Source organism: Pelecanus crispus, chromosome 5, assembly GCF_030463565.1.
Source record: "Pelecanus crispus isolate bPelCri1 chromosome 5, bPelCri1.pri, whole genome shotgun sequence".
Classification (NCBI taxonomy): Eukaryota; Metazoa; Chordata; class Aves; order Pelecaniformes; family Pelecanidae; genus Pelecanus; species Pelecanus crispus.
Window position 1 is genome coordinate 54,129,530 of NC_134647.1, and position 20,757 is coordinate 54,150,286.

The 20,757-nt window shown below is 55.1% G+C and overlaps 1 protein-coding gene across 1 annotated transcript; it reads right to left on the minus strand.

Moving 5' to 3' along the window:
* Positions 1-421: 421 nt before the first annotated feature.
* UCK2 (uridine-cytidine kinase 2) lies at positions 422-19,932 on the minus strand. Its single transcript, XM_075711126.1, has 7 exons — positions 19,834-19,932; positions 9,197-9,356; positions 8,151-8,247; positions 7,144-7,286; positions 3,206-3,303; positions 1,109-1,157; positions 422-561 (listed from the first exon to the last, which is right to left on the minus strand). Exons 1-7 carry the CDS (start codon positions 19,930-19,932, stop codon positions 422-424), a joined length of 786 nt encoding a protein of 261 aa, XP_075567241.1.
* Between the last annotated feature and the right edge of the window lie 825 nt (positions 19,933-20,757).

Below are 20,757 nucleotides of genomic sequence, written 5' to 3' on the forward strand. Positions count from 1 at the left end.
GCAGCTGTCAAATGCTCTTCCTTCCTTACCGCCTTTGAGGTGAGGATCCTGACACCAACATCTCCCAGGACCCTCTTCCCAGCCCCCTCCCAGCAACACTGAGCCTGGCAAATACCGTATGGCAAGTAATTTTACGTTATTCTGCATTTACACAAAAATAGAGCAATTCTATATTTATAGAGATTTATAGCCGGTTCCGTGCTGAAGGAGTTATTGAGCAAGGCCAGGAGCTGTGGGCGGTCCAGGCTCCCGAGCAGCCGGCTGCTTCTCATTCGGCATTTCCAACATACAAAATTAAAGGCATTCGTCTCTGTCTGGTTTCTTAAATAGATAAGGGGGGAATGAACAGACAGTATGTACAGAGGGGCAGTGGCAGGGCCCAAGTGCCCTCCACCCCCAGCCTCATGCCTGCCACCCAGGGTCAGTGAGGCCGGCTGCTGGACTCTGAGGGCTGCCGCTGGCGGGGAGGAGTGTAGCCATTCAGGTAGCCGTTGCTCTGGCGTTTGCTGAGTCCTCCATTAAGAATGTCCTGGATGTGCTGCACTATCAGGTTTATGGCCACTGTAAGCAAAAGGGACGGAAAGACACAGGGGAGAGATTGCATTAGGATCACTGCAAATAAACTAGAGCCAAGCCAGAAACAACGACCCAACTGCCTCCCCTGCTCCTATCCCTCCTATCCCATGGTGGGGAACTGCAGCCCTGTGGGAAGGAGCTGCCCCGCTGGGACTTCATCCCTCTGCCCTGGCTGAGCCTGTATGGCCAGGCTGATTCCAGCCAGGTGGAGACCTGGCTGTCCCAGCTGCACGTCTGGCCTTGGGGAAGCACATTTCCCTTTGTGTGGGATGAACCAGGAGTCTGCCTGGAGGCACTGCACATTAGTTGGCTCCCAGGCTTGATCAGAGGCACACAAACTCCCAGTCACTAATGCTCCAGGCAGGAGCAAAGGGGAGAGGCTCATCTCAGCACCTCTGTGGTAACAGCACTCTCTAAGGTGGCAGTGGCCCGAATCACCTCCGTGGCAGGTCCTGCTACCTCCTACCTAACTCTGCTGCAACAGCCCAATGCTGGCTGCCAGGATGTAACAGCAGGGTCCAGATCCACTCACCTTCATTATCTGCTCCTCTGGGAATGATCACGTCAGCATACTTCTTGGTCTGGGGGGGAGAGAGAGCACTGTGTTACAGAGAAAGTGGAGACCCACCAGGCCGGGGCATTGGTCCTGCTTCCTGGGGCAGGTCCTTCCTTGCCAAACCCAAACCCGTTGGGAGGTATGTCGTTGCTGATAATACATTTTGGATGCTCTTATTTGCCTTCTGCTCTGTGTTTCGAGGGCCATGCTTTGCACCTTGACTCTATTTTCATGAGCTCATACAGATTCCAGTAAGAGGCACCCTAACAAAACCTGAAATTAAAAAGCCTCACGATTGCAAGACTCCAGCAGCTGATGCTTTTGGGAACAACCTCACCCCTGAATCCAGCTAGACTTGGTACAAGAGCAAGAGTTGGCATGCCTGGGCTGTGTAGACATGCAGGGCACAGCCATGTGATCTGCTTGGGATGTGGGGAGAATTTTCTACCAGCATTGCTTGCAAAAAAGGTCCTGACCTATTTTCACCTGCAGGTGCCAGTCTCAGTTTCCTTTCCTATTTGTGTCACCTTTTACAGCTGATCAGCTTCCTGACAGCCAAGCTCTACCATCAGTAAACAAGACAGCCTGCCGGGTGAAAGGTGCCATCTGACACCTCCAGGTAGTTCCAGCCATATCAAAAATCACCAGGACATGATGGACCATTTGAGTGCTGGACCACCTGGCCTAAAGCTGGTTTAGGAGTAGTTGAATAACAGCAACAGTGGGTGCTGAGCCTGCTTGAGATCCACATGCAATTACTTTACAGCTCAGCTTTCTGCCAGGTTGGAAGTGGGAGCAGACCACTGCAAAGCTGGTGGGTAGGGACAAAGTAGTTGTTTTTCTACCCTTCTTGTTTCACATTTTGTCCTCCTACAGACTCTTCAACAGAAGAGATGGACGCAGCATCTGGTACTTTGCAAAGCTGCAGATTTACCTTGCTGGGGACTTGCAAGGAGTGGAGCCACCAAGCTGGACCTGCCTTTCAGGAAAAGCCTTTCTGGGATTACACTGGAATTAGACCTTGGCCCCCAGAGCCACAACTGAGGAAGACAGAACAGGGTGCTGCCCAGGAGCCAGGAAAAGATCTTGTAGCACAGAAAGAATTAGCCCCTCTTATGGGAAGGGGCAGAGCTGGCCACATAGACAGGAACAGAGATATTCCTGAGGCTGGAGGAAAAGGTTCAATTCCCGCTTGTGGTGCTGGCCAGCAGTTCCCAGGTTGCAGGACTCTGCTGGCTCAGTTCCTCCAGAATAAGAAGAAATTCCACCTATACGACCACATCTGCTTGAAAAGCCTTGAGAGCCAAGGTGCAGACTCCTCTCCACAAGAGCCAGGAAAGGCATGTAATACCTAGTGTTGCAAATGTGGTATTTCACCTGCAAGTTCTGCAGGACTGCAGTGGTCTCCTGCATGCAAAGTCCCTGTCTGCTAGGGAGCCTTGCCTCAGTTATCAGCTCCCAAAGTAGCTTCCTTTCTCCAAGCAGACCTTGCAACCCTGGCCCCAAGCGAGGTCTGTCTGCTGAACACCTTGGCCTTTCACCAGCCAGGAAATGCAACCTGCAAGGCCACATCGCACAGCACAGAGCAAAGGACGAAGCCCCCCTGCTCTGCCAAGCCTCCAGCCAGCAAGAAGCCAGCAGCACTGCAGGGTGAAAAGGGCAGGCAGGACAGCCTGGAACAGGAGGCAGATACAGCAAACACTGCCTGGGGGCAAGGATCACCCCTTCCCCAGCTAGATGCAGCCAAGGATCGTCCCTCCTGGGCTGGCATCTGCTGAGCTGCCTGGTGTTGGGTTTGTCAGACCCTGTGCAGGGAGGGGTTTCTCTTGCCATGTTGGCCTTCCCATAGGGGAGAGTGATCTCACCAGGAAGGCAGTGGCTCTATAAATAGTCCCCATCTCACCCTGCCCTGGCCGGCACTGGCACCCCCGTTTTTGCCAGTGCCTGTAGGGAGGGAGCAAGGCCAGGCAGGCTGACCTGAACTCTGAGGTACAAAATGCTCCTGTCTGAGGAGCTGGGCAGGGTATGAGGCATTTTTGGCAGACTCCCGTGGGTATCACTCCCCTTACTTACTGGCAAACAGAACTCCTCGAAGGCAGGCTTGACAAAGGTGATGTACTGAGATAAGATCTGTTCGAGGTCCCTGCCTCGCTCACTGATGTCTCGTAGCACTGCAGAGAAGATGTAAGGCACAGTCAGGAGCCGAGACATGAATCGCTTCCCTTCAGTGCAGCCTTTGGCCAGCCACCCAGGTATTTTGCCTGAAGTCTCTGTTCCTGGAAGCTGCTGCCCACATGTCCCAGCACACCCCAGCCCAGCTACATGCTTTTAAGCCGCTTCCAAGCCTTCCTGGGAGCCAAGGGCTGGCTGACCTGACCAAGGGCTTTTCTTGGCCTCCCTCCTTTCTCAGCTCTGCAAACACATTCCAGTTGTAACCAGTGCCACCCCAGTCCTGACTGTTCCCAGCCTCAGCCCTTGCACCCCTCCTGTCACTCTGCCCTGCCCTTGGCCTAAGGATGGGGCATTCTCCCAGTTGTCCCAGTGTAGAGGTGCCCAAAGAATAGAAAAGCAGTGGGGTTCACGCGTACACACATTAAGGCACAGTTTAACTCAGGTCTGCAGAGTCGAAGAGATTAAAACTCACCCACCTACCCAGCTCTGCCAGGCTCCTTGTGCTGTCCCCAGCTGAGTGGGATGGGAAGGTGTAGCAAGCTCCCACAACCAGAGGCTGAGGGGGTGCTTGGAGGAGATCAGCTCAGGAGGAAGCCAGGAGGCAGAAGAGCAAGCTGGCCTCCTGCTTGTTCTGCCATTTGGGCCTTACACCCTGTTTGCACAAAGTATTTGGGCCACTGCCATCTCTGGTCTGAAGCTACTTCAGCGTGGAAAAGTGTCCCAGTTCAGCAGGAATTCAATCCACGGGTAAGAGCCAAAACAATGCTGTGGCCGAGCAGACAGCTCTTGGCTCTCCCCGAAAGGCTGGCTGGCTTCTTCCCAGCGTGCTAGCGCTTGGCACTGGGTTCAGAGTGAGCCTTCTCCATGTGCCAAGCAGAGCCAAGCCACGGCACTGCCGGCCTGCATGACCCGCTCAGCAGCCAGTGCCTGTGTGCTTGCAGGGCCAGGACAGTGCTGTTCTCCCAGTGCTGGTTTGGCACCGTCCCTGCGGCTCTGTTTGCCCTCGGCCAGCAGCTTTGCAGCATGCCCTTTTGCAGCCCCGCGCAGGGGAGGTGATGGGGGGAAGAAAGGGCTGGCAGCAGGATGTGTGCCAGCTCCCTGCCTGCTCCAGGAATGGCTCAGCCCACCCCAGCCTGCTCTAGCCAGCTCTTTGCCTTCTCCAGAGAGCAGGAGCAAGCCCCAGCTCAAACAATACAGAAAAACAGGCAAGGAAAATAAAACAGAGACACTTTTGTTTCTCAGGTCCCACACCCTGTTTGTTGGCTGCTCTGGGGAGGAGAAGGAGCACAGCGAGGGTGTATTCGCAGTGCACCCGGACTGGGACGGCACGCAGGAGGCCTGCAAGCTGCACAGGGTGAGCGCCCAGGCTGCAGGGGCTGGTCCTGGCAGGGCAAAACTCTCCTGCCTGCTCCCAGGACGGACCACAGAAGGAAAATCGCCCCCCCCACAAACACAAGTCAAGCACCCACTGTCTTGTACCTGGCCCCAAAGCAACGGGTCCCAGCAACCCAGGCTACGACCATGCACCCTATCTGGAGGTATCACCCTCTACCTGCAGGGCAGGCAAATGTCCCAGGGATGGATCAGCATCCGTCCAGAGCCAGAAGGCAGACATCACTCAAATCCAGCCCGAAACATGCACGTGACACCTGACTTGGTCTTTGTTTTACAGAAGCTGGCCGAGGACAGGGCAGCGAGGGACCTCAGCCAGAATCAGCTTTGCACAGATCAGGCTGTTGAGGCACCTGACAGACCTTGCCCCTTGCACTCTGGTAGCAGCATTTTTCTTGGGAGAGGTGCTGAGATGAGGACAGTGCAAGTGGCACGTACTGAACCCCAGTGCTATTGACTAACTGAGCTGTCAGCTACATTTCCAGGAACCTCATCTCCCGCTGCTGCCCAGCTGAAAAGCCCATTGCTGCAACTCTTCAGGACTTCTGGGAGAGCAAGATGACTCAGAGCCATGTTGCAATGCAAGATCCCAACATTTGCTACAAGCTGCCTTCAGCTGCATTTCAGGGACATGATTATACCTTCAATACCTCTCATGCAGACTCTCCTTTCCCAGAAATGCCAGGGGGACATACAGTAAACCAATTTGCTGCTGCAGTGGTCCTACCAACTGCTGACGGCAGGCCAGGAGACTGCCAAATGGTCAGTTCCCTATCAGGAGGCTGATGAGTTGCCCTAACTAGGAGACACCAACACCTCAACCAGCCTAGCTGCCCCTTTGCAAGGCTTTAGCGATTGATGGTGGGTGGAAGAAATACCCCCAGAATGGCCTGGGCCCATGTGGCTCAGGACCCTGTCTAACAGCTGCAGCACAACAGGGTTTAGCTCTGTATTGTGTTTGGCAGCTGGATGGCCTCGGTTCTTAGTTAATGGGATCTCAACCAGTTCTCAAGCCCTGAGCTCACAGTTGTGTACCAAGTCTGAAGTGACTGAACCACACACTCCAGAGTACAATTGGGATGCACACACGGTCATGTGGTGCTCCAAATGCACAAGGCAACGCCTTGCCTTCAGACAGCTGATACAGGGCACTGCCAAAAACGTGTGCTGGGTGTGAACCCAAGTTCCTGCACAGCACAGTCTGCTTAAGGGATAAGGCTCACATTGCGGGATCTTACAAATGTGTATCTGTGACCTGCTAATACGTCTCCCTGCAACGACTATGCTGTCACCTCCCTGGATGAGTCATGCAAGAACAGTGGGCAGGGTCAAGAAGGATGCGTAAAAAGGAGCTTTTAATCAGCACTGATGACATCCCAACAGCGGAGGAGGCTGTGTATCTGTCTGACAGCAGGAGGGCAGGCAAGACCGGTTCCATTGCAGAGTGGAACAGTCCCATGCACACAAGCAGTCCCAGGCTGACACAGAGACATGCTCCTCCCATCACAGCACAGAGGTCTAGATGGGGCCTCTCCTCTAAGTCATCTTCTGCATCCCCAGACACCTTGTGGAGGCTGTCGGAGCCAGGCAGGGGTAGGGACAGTTCAGACAGAACTGAATTCTACCCAAGAGTCCCCAAATGCTTTCTTAGTCATCCAGGTGACTCAGGTGCTACATCAGTGACCCCGCTCCTAAAGGCTGCTTTGAAATGAACTGCATCTCAAACCACGCAGACACTGCAGAGCTGGAGTCCCTCTTACGTCAGCTGGCAACCCACAGCCAAGCCAGCTGGACGCAGGGAGCCTTGGAGAGGAATATTCTGGTTTCTAGGGCTCTTTGCCTCCAAAGCCCCAGCACCAAGTACCACAAAGAGGCTCCACGCTGCGCTGGCTGTGCTTACTCAAACCAAGATCTAAAACCAAACTCTCTATCTGCATCATCCACAATGGACACCCTCACACCCCAGTGCCATCCTCGGAGCACACCATACCCCAGGTCCTGAGCAGTTCCATCAGGCACTGCCTTGTGATTGAGCTGTCGAGCCGCTTTGCTGTGCCCATTGCGCCCTTCCCTGCTGGTACCTGCTGACCAGCAGTAGCTGCCATGCAGCTGATGGCACAGGGCTGGTTCCACAGAGCCACATGAGGACACAGCACACTCAGTAGTCACACTGCTGCATGCATCAAAGGAGGAATCCCAGACAAGGCAGCAAAAAACCCACTGAATCCTAAGAGACATGGAGCAAGGCGCTCCCCACTGCCATATGCTGCCCTATGTGACATGCTGCACTGCGGAGGAAAAGCTCCCTGGCTCTTTGCTAGCAGCAGCACAGCTTTGTGCCAATTCCAGTTCTGCTCCGGTCACTGTCACCTGCCTCTGTGACCAGCTGCCCAGATCAGTTAAGTGACACTTCTGTCCCTACTGCACAAGGCATGTTCAGGCCTCACCTCTGCGGGACAGACGGGTGTCTGCGTCTGTGTCCACGAAGAGCTTCATGCGGAAGAGATCCCGCACCTCCTGGCTGTAGAAGGCCAGGATGCCTTCGAAGAGCACCACGTCGGCAGGGTAGACAGTCACCGTCTCCTCTTTCCTAGTAGAGGGAAGGAAAGTCAAAATATGGTGGTGGGGGGAAAACAAGCTAAGAGAGAGGTGGGGGGAAACAGCGGTGCTCCTAGGCACTGCTCCAACCCAGGCACATCACTGCTGCACCAGGAGGGTGACTGAGGAGAGGGCAGACCTACCCCACCACGGTGAAGGGAATCCAAGGCATACATATGCTTCCTAGAAGGACAAACGGCAGAGCAGGAAGCAGACTAGCCCTTCTCCCCCGACCTCGGCAAGCTGCTGCTTGCAAGTGTTATGTGCCAAGCTGTAAAGCCCAGAAAGCCTATGCATGGGCCTTGACCCATGGGAACCTGCAAGGGTCAGCTCCGCTCCCCTGGGAACCATGCAGCACTGTCCTGACACCACAGCGCTTTTGTGGGAAATGGAGCAGGGTCAGACCATCCACAACCAACATAGACATGCAAAAACAAGCTGAACACATGCAAGGGAAGAGTTACAGGAGCAAGAACTGTCATCCTCCTTTCCTAGCAGTGCCAGGCTGTTTGAGCCTGGAATACTTGTTAAAGCTGCAAACACAGAGTTTATGGGGAGAGGAAGTGTGGATGGGGGAAGAAAAGAGGGGCCATAACCCCCCCTCCACTGATGCCTGCATGTTGCTGGATGCAACTGCATGGCTGCACAGCTTTCCAGACCCTCAGACTGCACCTGTATCTGCCCCGGATCCTCTAAACAAAGGGTTTGGATTAGTTAGCGTTGAAACTTTCAGTTGGCACGTTAGGTGCCTAAGAGCAGGCACAAGCAGAGGGGCAGGCAGTTTGGGCTAGCAAGGCTGCGTGCTGCGCCACAGGGCATTAGCAGAGGCACAGCAAGGCAGGGGCAGCTGTTAGACCTGGAGTGGGAGACAAAGTCATAGACGGGAATCTGGACCGTCTTCCCTTCCGTGATCTCTTTGAGCGTTTTCACGATCAGCTCGTTGTCAAAGGCATCTGAGGAGAGAGGAAACGTTACCCGAGGCAGCTTTGCAACCTCTCCCACCCACCAGATGCTGAGCTTAGCCTAGCCAGAGCCACTGGCACCCCACACCAGGGACAGACAGATGCACAGACTGGGGAGGAAAGCTCTGCATGTCCTCATGGGCATAGCAAGACCAGCTCTGCCAGAGACCCTGGGGCTTCACTGCTTTGCACCAGCCTGGGATCTGGCCCACAGAGATCAATACCATCCTTGTATGGCGGTGCTGACAGCCCGGGCTCAGGAAGGCATCTTCTCCAGGACTCCAGCCCTCTGAGAGACTGGAGCAGTGTTTCAGCCTCAAGCTGCCAGACAGACAGGGCTCTGTTTGCTCAGTGCTTGCTGCCTCTGGCCATTGTCCTCATGGGGATGCAGGGACAGTGGGTCTGAAATTTCCCCACCAAGCCTGGAGATGATTCAAAGAGCCCCTGTTGTAGCAACAGGGCACAGCCCCCTCGGTGGAGGGGTTTGCAGAGCAGCTGCACAAGACGGTTCCCTCCTTGAAGGAGGGACACAGAGCTGCTGGCTCCAGGGGGCTGTGCCAGGCCAGATCTCTCTGGTCCAAACCCAGCTGCACCAGAAAGGTTTTCAAACTGGGGAATGTTTTTGCAGGGATAAGAGGAGCATCTTACAGAGTCTGAGGGTTCACAACCTGCCTTTTCTCATCCCAAACACTCCACCCCAGAGGCAGTTTCTTTCCCAAGAGAGACAGAGGTTGTACTGCAGGGGACACAGATGGCCCCCAGCCACCGTGCCAGGGATGCACCTGGCTCCAGAAGAGCTTAACTAAGCTACCCACTCCTGCCCCATGTGGAGAGGGGGTCCCCGTGTCCATGCAAGGCTCTTTGCTGGTGGAGCAGGGTGTCCTGCTCCAGCCCTTGACCCCCACTGCACAGAAGAGCCCGGGTGCTGTTCTCCATTCACCTGGGTGGTCAAAATTGAACTGGCCTTTGAGTGCTTTGGATTTCTGCTCTGAGGTGAGGACCCGGTAGAAGCTGTCTTGGCTCACGATCACCACCTGCTTCTGGCGGTAGTCCACCTCATTCTGGCCCAGCAGCTGGACGATCTTGGAGCATACTGAGGACTGGGAAAGGAACAGCAAAGGAGGCAAGTCAGCGGCAAGTGGTGTCTGAGCCACGCAGGGAGGACATCCCCAGGTAACAGCCATTCCTGGGTGCATGGGGCACTGCTTGCTGGACCTCCAGCCAAGAGTTCATGGTCCCCTCAAAGGCACAGCCCAAACCCACTGAGGGAAAAGTGCTCCAGGCACATCACCATGGGGCCCTTCAGTGTGAAAGCAGCACCAAGCTTACTCCCTGCATCTCTCTTCTCCATCCCTATGGCCTGCCCACAGCTCCTATTCTGGGCACAACCTGCAGCAGAAAACTGGACGGCTGCTGCCTGCGTTCAGCCGCACCCCAAGGCCCCCGCGGCCAGCTCCAGCCTGCCCAGCAGCTCCCCAGGGAGCAGAGCTGTGTGTGGCACCAGGGCTGAGCCTCCTTAGTTCCCCCAACCCTGGTCCAGCCCAGAAACTCCACCACTGCACAGGCAGGGAGGGAGAGAGAGAGTCCTCAGAGAGGGATAACCAGGTTGTTTTCATACCCTAAATAAAGCCCAGGATGAAAAGACACCAGGAGGAAAGCTCTGAGACTTTATCAGGGATCTCTGCCACAGCTGCCAGGGCTGGGAGGAGCAGCATATCATGAGCATATCCTGGTGCCTCTTGGCACAGCAAGGCTAAGGGCACTGCGGAGCCAGTGGCTGAAGAGCCACGTGGCTCTGGCTGCTGGTGCAAGATCCCCACGAGCGCTGCTGGCACAAGAACCAGCACCTTGCACGCTGCGTGGAGCGGGCTGGGTGCTGGTGGCCGGCATCGGCTCTCTGCTGGCACCGCAGCAGGCACCAGCCAGACCCCCATCATCACAACATGAATCAGAGCACAGCTTGGGGGACAAATCCCAAAGCCTGCTTCAGTCCCTTCTCCTTAGTCATATGAGTCCTTGGCCGCTGTGCAAGACAGCAGTGTTAACTGCATCACTAACTGGCAGCCAGCATGCCTGCCCGGCCAGCGAGAGCGAAGGTCAGGCTGGTGGGGGAGTACTCTGCTGCCTGCGGGAGCCCTGTGCATCAGCCCAGCTCCTGCCCTGCGGCATCCACTGTTTAAGGAGTAGGTGGTGCTCCGGGTTCCAAACTGAGCTGCTTTACCTCCTGCGAATCAAACTTGCTGCAGATGCCCCAGCTGAGCCACTCCTGGCCTCGGTTACCACAAATACTCTCCGCTGAGCACTCTGCTTTGCAGAGAGTGGTTTGCTTGCCCCAGCCTGCCTTCCCAGCCCGCCCGTGGCTCTTCCCATGCTCCCACATCCCCACTGGCTCAGCCATCTGCTCCATACCTGGCTGGCAACCTCCAGATGCAGAGCTGAGACAGCGGTGGTGAGAGTGAACAGGGAGAGAAAGGCGTGCCTGGCAGAGGAGGTCACCCCAGCAGGCAGAGGGCAAGGCTGTTTGCCTGAGAAGCTGGAAGATTTGACGGCATTCCTGTCCCCAGAGACCATCTCTTCCCCTCCAGGCCAGGCTGACCTGACTTGGCTGTGACCGCTGCGCTGTGAGTCAGCCCCAGCCGGGCTGAAGAGCCTCCGCACCCAGCACTGCTGCAGAGCGAACCGGCTCGGGCTGCCCGACAGCAGTCCTTGAGGCCCTGGGCACAAGTCTGGGTTTTGGGTCAGGGATGGAGTCTCCCTGAGCATCCCACCTTCTTCTCCTGCCTCTCACAGCTGGCAAGTTGTGCTTCCCAAGCCACGTCAGCAGCCGTGCCCTGCAGCAAGCTGCTACCACCCAGAACAAAGCACTGCAAGTCAGTGCCAGTCACTCACCCTTTGGCAGGCGCAGACACAAAGCCGGAGCCCATTCTCCATTTCCTCTGTTTTCCCACTCCCCACATCCTTCTCCAGCCTGTATCAGCCCTATTGCTTATCCAGCTGTATCCCATAGGTTTTGCAAAAACAGGGCATGCACAGTGCCTCTCCTCCACTTTTCCTCTCTTGCTCTCTGCCCCGGACACTGCTGCCTTTCCCTGCTGCCCGAGCAGCGAGGAGACACAGCACAGCAGGGTTCAGGCTTGGCCACAGCTGCCGAGGACACCAAACTTCCCAGGCCCTTCACAACTAGGAATAAACCACCTTCCAGCTCAGCCACCCAGGCAGACCCCCAGCCTTTAGATCAGCAGGCTCCATACAGATCTGCACCCAGAAACTGCTTTCTCCAGCCCAGGGGAAGGAGCAGGGCTCCTTTACTTTAGATCAGTAAAAGCAACAGCAGTTGCACTCACACTCTCCCCTTGGACCTCAGCATACAAATGGACAATAAAACCACTCCAGAGCATCAGAGAGTTCCGCCCAGTCTTTCTTCTGCCTTATGCACACTAATCCTTGATCTACTGATCCTGGAAAGTGGGAAAAAGAGTCCCCATCAGCTCTGAAAATCACCATCCTGTTCCATACCCCACAACTTGAGACATCCGATGGTGAGAAAAACCCAAGGAGAAAGCAGCCCTCAGCAGCTGAAGACAGGAATGTTAAGTCCTGGCTCATACGTACGTCCTCCCACAGGGCCCCAGGACAAGGATCAGAGCGTATCCTGGATGCATTCACCATCCAGTGCTCTGGGGTGGCAAGTGCCTCTTGCAAAAGCATCCAGACAGATGCTACAGACCCTTCCGTTTTCTCTGGTGGGCTTTGGAGAGCTATCAGAAGTGGTGGAGAAAGATGATCACAAGGACATCCTGCTCTCAGGACAGAAGTCAGGTCCAGTGTACTGTGTTGCCCAAGTGGGCAGGGATGTCACCTTTGGGCTCTGGGAAGAGGCACACATGTCACCTTGGTCCCACAGAAGGCAGCTGTGGGCCAAGGCACTACGTGCACGTGATACTTGCATAACTGCAGTGGGACATAGGGACAGCAGGGGATGCTCCTCCAACCCAAGGGTTGCATTCAGCTTGCCTTAGTGGGGCAGCAAACCTCAGCAAGGACTCCTGCAGCTTTCTCTTGGGGGCTGGTAAGAAATAACGCCCACCTTGGGTCTAAGTGAAGAAGGTTTTTTCTTTCCCCACGATCACTTGTGATGGAAACAAGAATGGTTTGTGAGGGGCATTCCCTGATGCCAGCCTGAATACCTCCTACAGCCGGACAGGCAGTTTTTCCCCTTGGTCGATAAACACTCTATGTTAAGGAGGAAGAAAAACCAGAAATGCAGAGGTTACAAATTCCCCTACGCAGTGGGAACAGAAATCCCCAGCCTCAGGAAGTGTCCCTCCAAATGAATGACGCACGTCCCCTGCTTAAACCCCCTTCTCCCAAACGAGCACTGCATACGTACATGTGACTGATGTTAATCAGAAGTGTGAAAAATCCACTAATAACTGGAATTGATAGCGATTAGGCTTTGGGGAAGTCTGCAGGTGCCCAGAGAGACCAAGACCAAAGCACGACTGTGAAGTACCGTGCCGGGCTGCAACCAGCCTGGATGCACAGTAACCCAGGGGACGCATGGTGCTGACACATGCACTCAGCACCCACTTGAAGGGACAACCTGAGCTCCGATTCCTTCCTTTGGCCAACTCCTAACTGCCTGGCTCCTACCAGCAACCGCTTCTCTCAAGGGTGAAGACGACAATTGTTTCTTCCCTGAGAAGCCCAGGACTGCAGAGGCAAATGGAGGATGACTTGAAGAAGATGACATGATGCTATAGACGAATCCCAATACAGAAATTCTGAGATTTGAGCCCTATCCCTAGCTCTGCCCTGCATGACACATACCATCTGTAGGAAGATGAGAGGTACGACAGGGCTCCTTGCCTCCACTCAGCCCCTTACCCAGATCTACATCGTCTGTGCATACCTCGCCAAGACCCAAAGCGAATACTAATGGTGATTCAGCTGCAGCGCACTCCCGGCAACAGGATGCTTTCTCAAGCAAAAGCCTTCCCCTCCTCCAGAACTTGTTTAAAACTAAATATAGACAGGACACAGCAGCCTCCGAGCCTCCATGGTTGCAAAGCGGACCTTTCCCATGTAAGCCACATGAAACCGATGCAGGACTTTCCAAGCACGCAGGCAGGAAGCCCCAGCCTCTCTGCCATCGTTCATGACTTTCTACACACTGCGGCAAGGGGAACTCAGCTCCAAGTTCGAGCAAACTGGCTGCGACCCACTGAGCTGCACTCCCCCAGGCTTTGCGCTTGAGCTGCTCCCTGGGAAAGCTGTGCAAACCAACCCACACCACACACAGACAGCTGATAGGGAGGTATCTGCACACCACAGTGCAAGAAGGGAGCTCAGAGAGATGTTATTCCCCGCACAGAAGTGGCTGCAGCTCCCCTTGCAGGATTCCTCCACTGAACCAAGCACACAAATAACCAGTGTTTAAAGAAGAAGTACAGCTTTATTCTGCTGGGAGTGGAAGACGCAGAGGGCACCTGGGGAAGAACTCCAGCATATTTTCCTTAAAGGAGAGAGGTGGTGCACTGGGGAAGAAACTCAACAGATGGGTGTTTGGAGCCCTACTCTGACATTTTTTTGGAAGATATTAATTACATTACATATTTAATTCATATTCACTCACAGCCTATAGCCAGCTGCTCAGATATTCTTCAGGAGTTGACTAATTCCCCAATATTATTATGCAGATTATCCCACAATCCCTCTTGGGTAGCTCTGATCAGCCAGTGAATTACAACTTCAGATGGGTATTAGAGAGAAAGCTGATGGACAGCGCTACAGTTAACCACCATATGAAGGTACCAGGCAGGACACAGCTGATGCTTTCAGCCCCAGGTTTGTTGTGGCAGACAGGGCAGTACAGGCACTTATGCCTCAGCTGGTAAGCCCTGTCCTGGGCTAGGAGGAATCCATAAGCCTTGTGCATGTGGATATGCCAAAACCCACTCGCTCAGAGCAGTCCATTCATCCCCAGGGAGCCTGGCACTGCAGAGGGATGTCTAAACCGAGCTGCTCACTAGGCTCCCAATACAGCAGCAGGGTTGACCCCCCATCCTCCCAAGGACTCTAGACTGGACACCTAGCAAGAGTGACTTATGCCAGATAAGTGATTCCAGCCCTAAAGAAATACCGATGCTGCCATTCCCCTCAGAAGCAGGTAAAGGGAGAAGGGCTGTGCCAGAAGCAAGAGCCCCCCAGGAAAGGCACATGCTGGGCTCCAGTGTGGAATGAAGAGAGGCACCGACTCCTGCCACTGCTGCAGGCTGCTTGCCCTGAGCCAAGATGCTGCTCACCATGAGGACAGTCCTCCCCAGCAGAGCAATTCCCTTGACTCACAACAAATATGACAGCTAGGAGCAAGGACAGACTGCAGCAGTCACATCCCACGTCCCACCAAGGAGAGAAGCCCAGAGGTTTTATCTACAGACACCACTGCCATGACCCGCTTCTTGTAGGATCTGGATGTGAACAGGCTTGGCTGGATCTGTTGACAGCTTTGCATCCACAGGAGTCTGGCCAGGGTGTCCTCATCACATGCTTGTGGATAAAATAGTCTCCAGTTTTGGGATCTGACAGGATTTTCCCTAAGATCACATCAGGGACTACTGGGATTACTTGTTGCATTTCTCTGATAATCCCTGTAGCATGGTTCCCTTTCCAGGTATTACCATGGACTTTTACTCAATTGGGTCCTTGCAATCAGGAGCCATAGCAATACTGTCCTTCTCTCCAGCTCATCTCCTGCAGCACACTAGGTGTGGATTTTGGTCTCTTCTTGTAAGGTTATGTTAATTATAGAATATTAGGAAGTGCTTGGTGGACTGAGGTGACACACAGAACAGATACCAAACTGGGAAGGGTCCCAGAACATCTATTAAATGTCTGCCTGCAACTGCAGAGAGATAGTTCATGACCCATGCAATCCTTTCCAGTCCTAGTGGAGCGCATCCATATGGCAGCACTGGAACTGGAAACTTGCTATTCTTGTACCAAAAGCCTGGGCCTCCACCCAGAGCTTTCCCAGGCAGGTTCACCGTTCCTGCCTTTCCCTTTGCGAGCCACAGGCCAACCAGTCTTGGACTGGGATAGCCAGGTTTCTGTTCACTCACTCTTGGACACTGTGCATGTGATCAGCAGTCCTGGGCTGGAACATAAACAGGCACACACAAACACAGAGGAACTGAACACAGATTACACACAGGGAGGAAAACAACCCCCCCTAACACAATCCCTCCCAATCCACCTGTTTTAGACGCAGGATATTTTTCTCAAGCCCCAACTGCAAACTCCATAGCCTAGAGCTGGCTGAGCCCATGGGACTACGGTAAGCAGGCTCCATGACGAACTCGCACATATTCAATCAGTAATGGGAAAGGGCTGACCCGTCAAAACATCCTGTGTATCAGTCTGATCAGGGGCTGGCACAGAATGATGTTCTACTAGAAAGTTTGACGAGTCTGTAGCATGCATTGACACCAGCGTTTAACAAGTCAGACCTTGTGATTCAGGGCTCCTGCCAGCCACAGAATGTCACCAGGAAATGGTGCTGAACCAACACAGGACTGCTGCAATCCCTGCTAGTCCCCCTCCCGTGGCTCCCCCCTGGGTCTCTGCCGGGCCTCCCCTGGGCTTCTCTGCCTGGCATGCAGGTGGTGACACGGTGGCAGCGACCCCCAGGTTGCTGTGACGGACCTCAGCCCTTGCTAGTGTACGGGTCTGAGCTCTGTCATGCAAGAAGCCCCATGCAGAGAGGGAACCGCCTCACGTGGAGGTGCACTGCAGCTGGGGCAGCTGCTTCCCACCCTGGCTGGGGGATAGAAGCCTTCTTCAGCCTTCTGGCTAGCTTACTCTTCTAGGCAGCCAGCTCAGCCTCAAGACAGTATTTTTGGTGTTCAAAGCACAAGTGCCTAATGGATTAACAGTGAAGAATACACGTGGCTGAACGCACGCTGCAATTTTGGCGCTCTGCAGTCTGGAAACTCTCAGGCTGTATGTTTAAACAGACATTTCCAACTTTATGTGCTAACTAAAGATCCAAATAGAGCAGCCACGGGGCCACGGTGACACCCATATTCAGCCCTCACTAGTTTGAGGTCCAGGCAGCCAAGAAAAGCCCTTTGTAAATCTGCCTTTTCTTACAACCTCCTGTTGGAAGGTAGCAATCAGCACCTCACTTTGCAGCATGTGGGGACAAGCAATTAATGCTTCAGCCCAAGTTCAAAGAGCTCTCCCAACCCCTGCAGCCACCCCAGCACCAGATGCTGCCACTGCTGCTGGGAGCGAGCCACTCCAGCACTGCCAGCAGAGCCGCAGCATTCCAGGAGCTAAGCTGAAGTGAAGACACATGACGATCTTAAGAAGGTATCCCAACACTTCCCAGCTTATTCCAGCAGTCAGTTTGCTGAACTTCCCTCCAGCCTGCAGCCTGGCTGCCTGCCTTGCATGCTGCAGTCCTTGGTAGTCAGGAATCTCTTGCGGGAGGGAGGGAAGAAGCTGTTAGCACAAAGACCAAGGGTATAAGGAGGAAACAAAGAGCTTTAGCAGAGCACTTGAAAGCATATAGATTGAAAGAAAATGCTACAACCAGCCTTGGGAATCCCTCTGAGAAAATGAGGCCGTTGCAGTCCTCTCCGGCTTTGGCACAGGAGGGGGTCTTAATGCCATGTCATCTCCTCCACATCAGGAGACTGCAGCAAGCGTTGCCTGGGCTGCACAGTGCCTGGATTTTGGGGGACAGTGGGAGAAATGCTGCCTCCCAGCAAGCTTTTATGAAGAGCCTGTCCCAGCTGAGCCAACACAAAACAGCCACCATGCAGCTGGCACTGCCCTCATAGAGGCTGCAGCATCACAGCCTGCCCAGGACCTCTGCAGCTCCCCAGTTTTGCTCCCAACACTGTCCAGATTTCTTTTAAGAGCCAAACACAGGAGGACACTCAGGTTTCTACCTCCTATTTGAGTACTGAAAGTTGCTCAAGCCTCTTTTGCTCACTAGGGAACAGCAGTCAACCTTTGAATTTGAGTTCTCATCAATTTGCCTTTAAGAATACTAGCCAAACACTCCCCCCAGCTCTTCGGGGAAGGCTGGCTGCTTCAGATGCCAGCTTCCCCAGGGCACCATGTGACACAACAAGTTGCAGCAAGCTACAAACAGGATCCCTTCCTTCCACAGCCTGACTGCGCTGGTACACTGAGAAGGATGGGGGGGGACCACGGAGCCTTTTTTCCTCCCATCTTAGACTCAACAAAAGCAGCAGAGGGAGGAGCTGGGGGGGGCCTTGAAGGCAAATGCCCTCCGTTATCTTCGGGCTGGTGTGCTGCCAAAGGGGTGTGTTGTGACAACAACCCTCAATTGGTGTGAAGGCGAGTCGGATGGATTTGCCGCTTTCCCAGTGGGAAAGCAAAGCAGGCACCTTTCCCGCTCAGAGCATTTTGGTTTCACCCAGAGCCAGCACACCGGCACAGCAACCCCTGGGCTGGATTTTAGCCGTGGGCAAGCCCTTAGATGACCAAACTGCACAAGCCCCACCGCTGCTTTCCCAGAGCGTGCTGCGGCACTCGGCATCGTCTGGTGCAGGGCACTGTCACTAGCCAGATGGGGGACAGCCCCATTGCACCCCTGCCTTGCAGCTGCATCGAATGTGAATTTGAGGGTCTGTGTGCACAAACCCCAGGTCCTTTTTTCATGTTGCTTCTCCTTCAGCAAGCTTTTTTTTTTTGCCAGCATACTTCTTGCAGCCTTTTCCCACAAACTTTGTACTGATCTGCTGGATTCCCTTCAACGGGCAGCACTGCACAGAGGTTTTTAGCAGCCAGCAGTCACTGGAGGGGGGGAAAATCAAAGCTGAGAGACAGGAAAAGTCAGTTAGTACATCTCCCTTGCTAGAAAGAACCATTTCCCTATTTTTTTTTTTCTTCTAAGGCAGCCTGCTGCTACTAAGCATTTTCACTTTGAAGTTGAGAACAACTGTGGCGTATTGTACTGTAATCACTGCTTTTACCTTGTGGGCCAGAGACACAGTGTTCAGAGACATAACAGTTCAGCAGCGCCAGACACAATGTTATTGGGACAGCCACAGAGAGCAGACCCACGCATCAGAGAGCAGACAAACCCAGCACGTTTGAGTCACCAGGAGCTGTACTGCAGGAACAATCCAGCTTTGGTTGCCAGTGGAGGAGATTGCATCCTCTCTCACCATCCCTCCCTGTTATATCTGGATTTTTCCCCCTTGCAGCGGCAACAGCGGTCCAAGATTCAATAGGGTACATAGAGATACATTCTTAAAACACTGTTACTATGGGCTGAGGTACGGCAGTTGGGTTATGCCATCCTTCAGGAGAGAAAGGGCCCCCCCTCCAAACACAAATCAACCCAGAGATATAAGGCTCTGTCTTCCTCCTGTGACAGCCCACATTCAGTTTGCTTAGCAAAAAATATTTCAAAGGTATTGCTACTTCCAAACCTAGTCATGCTCTCTGAAACGCCTCTTAAAAATGTAGGTAGAATGCCTGTGCTGCCCTGCATAGGAGGGCTGATTAGCTGTGGATCTGGTTTTACTGCTCTTAAATAAGAAAAAAAAGTAAATTTCTTTTCATATTAGGATAGAAAGCAACCTACCTCAGGTTAAGCAAATGAAGAAAAAACGACTGTATGAAATAACTCAAAAAAAAAAAAAAAAAAAAAGCCGTAACGTTGCCGGAGTTGCCCTGCGCTGCAGTTTGGGTGTAGCAGCCCTCCAGAGAAAACCCGCATTAAGCCCGGCCGGAGCGGCTCTCCCCGGCGCGGCTGGCCCCGCAGCCCCCCGCCCCGCTCCTACCTGCCGCTGCCAAGGAGCATCCCCTCCCGAGCGCAGCAAGGAGGTCGTTCTGCCGCTGTGAGTCAGCATTTACTGCAGAATTTCCACTCCTGCTACCCCAAAGTTGGCCAGAAAAGGGCACCCCCATGCACGACCGGCACCATGAAAAAAAAAAAAAAAAAATTGCACCGCACCCAAGGCACCCTGCGGGTCTGCCGAGGGGCGAGCAGCCCTTTGGGACCCTGCAAGTGAAAGGGCGACGGAGGGGAGCGCTCATTAAAGCCACGGGAGGGAGGATTTTGCAGGGGGGAGGCCACCTCCATTTCGGCCGAGCCGCGGCCGCCCACGCCCCACGCAGCCCCCAGCCCTGCCCGCTGCCCTCCGGCAGCCCCCCCCCCACCCCGGCGGAGGGGAGCCGGGTCCCGGCCGGTGGCGGGGGGGGGGGGGGGATGTTAAAGCGTGCGCCCACCCCACACCCCCCCCCTCCACGTGTCCCCGGGACTCCCGGCAGCCGAGCTCCCGCGGCCGCCGCCCGTGGGGAGGCCTCGGCGACCCCGCTCCCTCCACCGGCTCGTCCTTCCCCGGGCCGCAGCGTGCGCCGCCGGGGCAGCGAGGGAGCCCGCCCGGCCCCGCCGCCGCTGCCGCCGCCGCCGCCGCCTCCCCGGCCCGGCCCGGCGGGGCAGCGCACGTGGCGCGGCGGACCCGCCGCGCTGCCATGCGGCCGCTGCTCCCCCCCGGGGCTCCCCCGGACCCCGCCGCGAAGCCCCCGCACCTTGCCGCTGGCCGTGCCGCCGCTGACCCCGATGAGGAAGGGCTCGCCGCCGCTGGGCTGCCCGTGCTCCTCCAGCCTCTGCTCGCTGTCCCCCGCCATCCTCCCCTGCTAGCAGCAGCGCCGCCGCCGCCCCCGCCTTCGCGCTCCGTGCGGGGCTGGATTTATCTGATGAGTCAAGGGCCTTCCTCCCCGCCTGGTTCACATCCCCGCCGCTGCGGCTCCCTGCCAGGTGCAGCTGCACATGCTCCGGCCCAGCCTGCCAGCGGGCGGCACGGCGCGGCACGGCGGCCACATAGGCCCGCACCTCGCCGCCGCCCGCCCCCGCCTGGAGACAAAGGCGGTGCGGCCGCCCGATGCACCGGCCCTGCTCCCTCCCCCGCCGGCTTGGGTTGCCCCTCTGCCCGAGGAGCCCCGCTGCCCGCTCGCCATCAGCCTCCCGTGAGCGCGGGGACCACGCCAAGGTGGTCCCCAGCAGGATCCCCGTTATATGTCCCCCACCCTGGCTTCTCCCACCCCACCCGGGCCCTGCTCCTGCGAGCACTTTGGAACGCTTATCAATGACCCAAAACCAGCAATAAAAATTGCACTTGTGTCTTTGGCAAATGGGACCCGTCTGGGAGTAGCCGTGAGTGCTCTGGAGCCCAGGATTCAAAGTCAAAATGCTCTTAAAATCCAGGAAGGCTCGGCAAAATGTAGGGTGCAAGTCCACACGGGCAAGTGCCAAGTACTGTACTTAGGTAGGAGTAACCATCCCTGAAAACGCAAGATGGGACCTGCTGGCTAGCCAGCCCTTTTACAGATAAAGATCCGGGAGTACAGTAGATCAAAGAGTCAATGCCGTGCTGCTGTGAAAAAGGCAAACATCCCACTGGGACATACAAACGTAGGCAGGACGCAGTAGCTAACCCTCTGCTGGGTACCAAC

Coding starts and splice junctions, on each gene's coding strand:
- UCK2 (XM_075711126.1), bottom strand. CDS start 19,932: ATGGCGGGGGACAGCGAGCAGAGGCTGGAGGAGCACGGGCAGCCCAGC. Junction 1,158..3,205: donor TCGAGGAGTTCTGTTTGCCA/GTAAGTAAGGGG, acceptor TCTCCCCCCCAG/ACCAAGAAGTATGCTGACGT. Junction 562..1,108: donor CAGAGGAGCAGATAATGAAG/GTGAGTGGATCT, acceptor TTTTGCTTACAG/TGGCCATAAACCTGATAGTG.